The sequence below is a fragment of the Pseudophryne corroboree genome, chromosome 10 (genome assembly GCF_028390025.1).
Source record: "Pseudophryne corroboree isolate aPseCor3 chromosome 10, aPseCor3.hap2, whole genome shotgun sequence".
Lineage (NCBI taxonomy): Eukaryota > Metazoa > Chordata > Amphibia > Anura > Myobatrachidae > Pseudophryne > Pseudophryne corroboree.
Window position 1 is genome coordinate 43,694,155 of NC_086453.1, and position 6,000 is coordinate 43,700,154.

Here is a 6,000-nt window from a genome sequence, read left to right on the forward strand (position 1 = left end):
CCCAGTCCCTAACCTTCCCATCTAAGTGCCTAAACCTAACCCTCCCTCCCCGGTCCCTAACCTTCCCATCTAAGTGCCTAAACCTAACCCTCCCTCCCCAGTCCCTAACCTTCCCATCTAAGTGCCTAAACCTAACCCTCCCTCCCCAGTCCCTAACCTCCCCATCTAAGTGCCTAAACCTAACCCTCCCTCCCCAGTCCCTTAACCCTAACCTTCCCTTCCCTGCTCCCTAACGCTAACACCCCTTCTCATGGCTAAACCTAACCTCCAGGCCCCCCACGGCAGGATGCTAACTGCTACCCTATGAGTCTATATATTGTATATGGTTCTGTTGTTTTCTGTTTCAACTTCTGTAGGAACATGAAACTTACCTTCCACACTCAGAAAGATGCTATTGCTGGAGGTCCCGCTGTCTACAAAAGTCACTTTACATGTCAGTGATGATTGGTCATCTTCAATGGTTGGGATAAATGTGATATTGGAATGATAGGTCCTGGAACCGTCTTCATGGTTTACTGTATAACTTTGGATGTTTCTCCTGTTTATGTCTCCTTCCCATGTGATCTGTGGAGATTTCCCAGAACATCTTCCAGGACTTGTACAGGTCAACATCACCTTCTCACCAGCAGCAAACCGCTTCGCTGGAGAGATCTCTGGTATATCTGTTAACTCTAAAATATAACATTGAAACAATAAAATATAAGATGACAACTTTATGTATGTGTAATAATTACAAAAAATATTAAATGGAAAAAAAACAATTATTCATGTTTAAGAATAAGAATCTGCAAGTTTTTGTTTTTCAATACATCTAGTTGGAATTCCCTTTATTCTCTCTTACTAGCCATTTAAATTGAATAAAACATGATGGGCCATTGGCGGCCACTGTTTCCGGCTGGCCACAACAGCCTATTTAATAGTTTATGAAAAATTATAAACAATGATCTGTGGATTGCGCGAAAAAACACCCACAATGGCAGCCTGTAGATGAAAATCAGACACTGCACAAATCTCTAAATACTCTGCACATAAACAAAAGTGTTTTATCTCAATGGTGCTAAAGCAGAGTGGCGCACGCAAGGGGGGTTTCTGAGTACCTGGAAACCCCCCCTGATGACCCCTAAAAATGTTTTGAGATGGAGAAGATGGCATAGGTACTACACATTGGGGCTAATTCAGGCCTGATCGTAGCTGTGCTAAATTTAGCACATCTACGATCTGCTTCCCTGACTTCCAGGCGGACGCCCAGCACAGGGCTAGTCCGCCCCGCATGTCAGGCCCTGCCCCGCCGCACAAATACAAAAGCATTGCACAGTGGCGATACTTTTGTACTTTCAGAGTAGCTCCCAGCCAGCACAGCTCCTGCGCACTGGCAGGAGCTACTCGTCACTGCCCGGGTCGCAAGGGCTGCGTGTGACGTCACGCAGCCACCGCAGCTTGCCCCCCCAACAGTCTGGGCAGGCCTGCGTTGCCCAAACCACGCCCCCTAAATGGCGGCCAAACGCCGCCGGCCCGCCTCCTCCCTACCACCCAGTGACCACATCTGCCTGTCAATCAGGCAGAGGTGATCACAGGGCTGAGACAGCCGTCGGCTGTCTGGCATGCGCCGGCGCACTGTGGCGCCGGTCGCATGTGCAGTTCAGGCCTGATCGCTAATGTGCGAAAATGCACAGCACCGATCAGGTCTGAATCAGGCCCAATAAGTGCTTAAACAACCACACCTCCTTCTGAAGGGATTAAGGTCTTACGCTTTTGTATGGTTTTGGAAATACATTTCACATTGCGGCAATGATCTTTGAGGGTCATTCAGGTGCAGTTGCGCTTCCTACTCCTGCTGCAATGATTTGCCGTGCGCAGTTGCGATTATATACTAACATGGGCAGAAGCCTAGCCAAGCAAAAGAACGCCCACTGCCATTGCATCATTTGCGTTCGGCGCTGCATGATTGCAGAAACATCACCAACATCGTCACACATGGGGTCACCACGCAGAGCCTGAGTGCCTCTGTAGACCAGCAGGCTGCATTACACCCCCATCCCCAGTCACTTTGGATGGGAGGGGCATACACACAGGGCACTTGCCGCCTTTTCGCTCTTTTATCTCCTCGGTAGTACAGACCTTTACCACTAGATAAATGCACAAAAAGAAACAGAGAAGAATTGGACTTCTACAGGCCTTTTTAACAAATATACTCTAATAAAAGTTATATTTTATGTATCAATTTAATGTTTGAGTGCGCCACTTCAAGTCCAATTCTTCTCTGTTTCATTTTGTGCATAACTATATATTGGCAACAATATATTCAGTGGCAGCACCCCTCTATATAATTCAAATATCTGATATAGAATACAACTAGGGGTTTCCTTTGTTCTAATTTGGAACTTTTCTACAATATGCTAGTGCAGTAGTATCCCTTCCCTTTTCCCTGCTAACGTACCACTAGATAAATGAAAGCGAAAAATGTTGATGTTTTTGTGCCGCTTTTCACTTTCCTTTTTAATTTATTTTCATGAAATGTGATTGCCAGGTGCCCTTTCATTTTGACATCGGTAACTGTAGACTAGTATCTCTGCTGAATCTGCACTATACACACTGTAATGATTATGCATGTATGTGTAGAGGGGCGTGGTTCATACGGTCGACCACACTTAGGTCGACAGTATCTAGGTTGACCACTATTGGTCGACAGTGACTAAGTCTACACACAAAGTAGGTCGACACACGCATTAGGTAGACATGAGCAAGGTCAACATGACAAAAGGTCAACATGAGTTTAAAAAAAAAATTTGGTGTATTTTTCTTCGTAGAGTGACCGGGAACTACAATTAGTATGCCGTGTCCCCTTGCATGGCTCATGCTTTGGGCAAGGTGCCACGCTGCGCTCGGCACAGGTTACCATTCCCGATTATAGTCCACGTGGATCGTAAAGTGTGAAAAAGTTCAAAAAAATTAAAAAAAATTGTAAAGAACTTATGTCGACCTTTTGTCATGTCGACCTAGTGACCATGTCGATCTAGAAACCCTGTCGATCTAATACATGTTGAACAATAGTGGTCGACCTAATGACTGTCGACCTAAGTGTGGCTGACCTAGTGATCGGATACCGTGCAGAGACACTTGGTTACCACAAGAGCCTGGACAGTTTTCTTTGAGCAATTTGTTATATCTTAGTCCATGTGCAAATACTGCTGAGTACTAAAAAACAAAAACAAAACGTGAACATGTGAAGTTCAGATAATTTGCTACAGATGGAAACATCTTAGCTTACTGTAGTGTCTTTTTATCAGCTCAATGAAACAGCTGGAATTGGAAACCAATAAGCCAGTGGTTTCAAAACTTTTCTGAATCACGGTGCCCTAGAACACAGGTTCTCAAACTCGGTCCTCAGGACCCCACACAGTGCACGTTTTCCAGGTCTCCTCACAGAATCGCAAGTGAAATAATTAGCTCCACCTGTGGACCTTTAAAAATGTGTCAGTGAGTAATTAATACACCTGTGCACCTGCTGGGTTACCTGCAAAACATGCACTGTGTGGGGTCCTGAGGACCGAGGTTGAGAACCTATGCCCTAGAGCAGTGGTTCTCAAACTCGGTCCTCAGGACCCCACACAGTGCATGTTTTGCAGGTAACCCAGCAAGTGCACAGGTGTATTAATTACTCACTGACACATTTTAAAATGTCCACAGGTGGAGCTAATTATTTCACTTGTGATTTTGTAAGGAGACCTGCAAAACATGCACCGTGTGGGGTCCTGAGGACCGAGTTTGAGAACCTCTGCCCTAGAGTATCAGATTTTTTTTCACACCACCCCTAGGACAAAAGTTTCTTATTCAGAAATTTTTAAAGAAATATTAAATGACATAAATTGTGTTTATATGTCATCCGTAAGTTCCAGTTGTGTGGTGAGGGACAAGATTTGCTTTTGTTTGTCCACATATTTTTTGATTGGAAGCCACCAGCACTGATTTTGCCTAATACATAATACTAAAGAATCTGAATTGGTCCTGGACCATCAATCCAAGGTTCCCCAACAAGTGTCCTGAGGCACCCAGGGAGCCACAGCACACATTTTGAGATCCACTGAAATAAATCATTGTTTGTTCATTAGGACCAAGTAGACCCTATTTTACTTACCTACCACCTCCACGTAGAGCTTGCCCTCAAGGAAAGAATATTGAGTGGCTATGTCTACAAATCTGAAAATATAATGATCAGAATCTTCTGATCTTGCGTCATTGATCCTCAGAGAGCAATCTCCTTCCCATACTGCTCCAGTAACAATGAATTTCTCATTTGCAAAATCATCCTTAAAAGTGAATAAATTCTGTTTTGCTGTGTCGGCTTTGTGCCAGATTCCTTTGGCATTCCTGGACAACTTATATACTGATGGAATAGTGAAGGTGCAGGGGATGTGCACACAGAGTCCCGCCTGGACTATCACCTTCCTTGGAACTTGTATTTGAAATCCTGGCAAAAACTGGGAGTTGGAGTCTATGTGAAACAGGGGAAAGAAAGGTGCAAATATCAGCCACAGTAGTTGCCATTTGGACTTATTCATAATATTCAGGGACATCCAAATTCCATAGTCTGTATTTACACTGCAAGGCGGGGAAGGTTGGGATGCAGTGATTGGGGGGAGATTTATCAAAGCTTAGAGAGAGATAAATTGGAAAGAGATAAAGTACCAACCAAACAGCTCATAAACACAGCCTGTAATATGGTATTCAGAAGCTGATTGGTTGGTACTTAATCTCGCTCCACTTTATCTCTCTCCAACCTTTGATAAATTATTATTATTATTATTATTATTATTACTAAATTTTGTTTATAAGATGCCACAAGTGGTTTGCAGCGCTGTACATACAGCACACGCTAGAACAATACAGGGTACACAACAGGGACATGCAGAGTTCCAATTTAAAAAATGACACTTTAACATTATTTTTTTAAATCTAAGATGGCTTCCGCAAGCCAATCACGGATCGCCACACCTCCCCTTGAGGCTGGTCACTGACCAATTAGCACCACAGTTCTCAGTACACAATACAGCTAAGATGTAAGGAAGTAAAGAAGTAATCGGTGTTCTACTACCCAATGCCTTTAAATGACCATTAAACCTAAAATAAAATGTGCTGTATATAAAATATCAGAAAAGAGAGTTAAAGATAGATTATTATTATTATTATTATTATTATTATTATTATTATTATTATTATTATTATTTTAATAAACATTCATTCTTCCAGAAAATAATGCATATTTTTCACATAGTAAATTAAAATTGCTTAAAACTGCATAAAATTGTAAGCTCATTAACCATTGATTTGTTTATGTTGTCATGTATGTAGTCACATTTTGTACTAATTGCATGTATTGAACCTACTATATTATTTTATTTTCTAATAGTGAAATGTTATTTTAATGATATTTTTTCTTTGTGTAGTACTTACCTGAATTAGAAGTGTAGTTATTGCCCCTTCATGACCTTTCATTTCAAGAGAGAGGATTTCCAGTGCTATACCATACAGGCATCACAGAATCTCCAAATTAGGGTAAGTAACAATTTTCTATTTTTTTTCCTCTAATTTTTTTTAACCTACTAAGATCAATCCCTTCTCTTCTCTTCTCTTCTCTTCTCTTCTCTTCTCTTCTCTTCTCTTCTCTTCTCTTCTCTTCTCTTCTCTTCTCTTCTCTTCCCTTCTCTTCTCTCCCCTTCCATTCCCTTTCCCTCCCTCTCTATGCAGGCCCATCTTTTATCAGTAATTTCTGATAAGGGACACAAGTGATATCAATAATATTGTAAAAGGAGCATACTACTGTATATTTGGTTATTACCCTTGAACTCTCAGGGCAGAAGTACCAAGATTGACCTAATACTCTTTACGTAGTATGGCCAAGTTATGTTCACATGTTTGTTCATTCCCTAGCGGACCAATACCAAAGAGTTCAGGTATAGAGGAGACAGTTTATTAATTCATTTTTACATCAGTGGTTCCAGC

The 6,000-nt window shown here is 41.9% G+C and overlaps 1 protein-coding gene across 1 annotated transcript in view; it reads right to left on the bottom strand.

The window, feature by feature from the left end:
* Nucleotides 1-5,751, bottom strand: part of LOC134965160 (sialic acid-binding Ig-like lectin 13) — a 42,304-nt gene extending 36,553 nt beyond the window's left edge. Inside the window, exons 1-3 of the mRNA XM_063941681.1 lie at nucleotides 5,598-5,751; nucleotides 4,136-4,492; nucleotides 372-671 (exon numbers count right to left, since the gene is read on the bottom strand). Coding sequence (XP_063797751.1) covers nucleotides 372-671; nucleotides 4,136-4,492; nucleotides 5,598-5,751 — 811 coding nt within the window. The remainder of the gene's footprint in view (nucleotides 1-371; nucleotides 672-4,135; nucleotides 4,493-5,597) is intronic.
* Nucleotides 5,752-6,000: the final 249 nt, after the last annotated feature.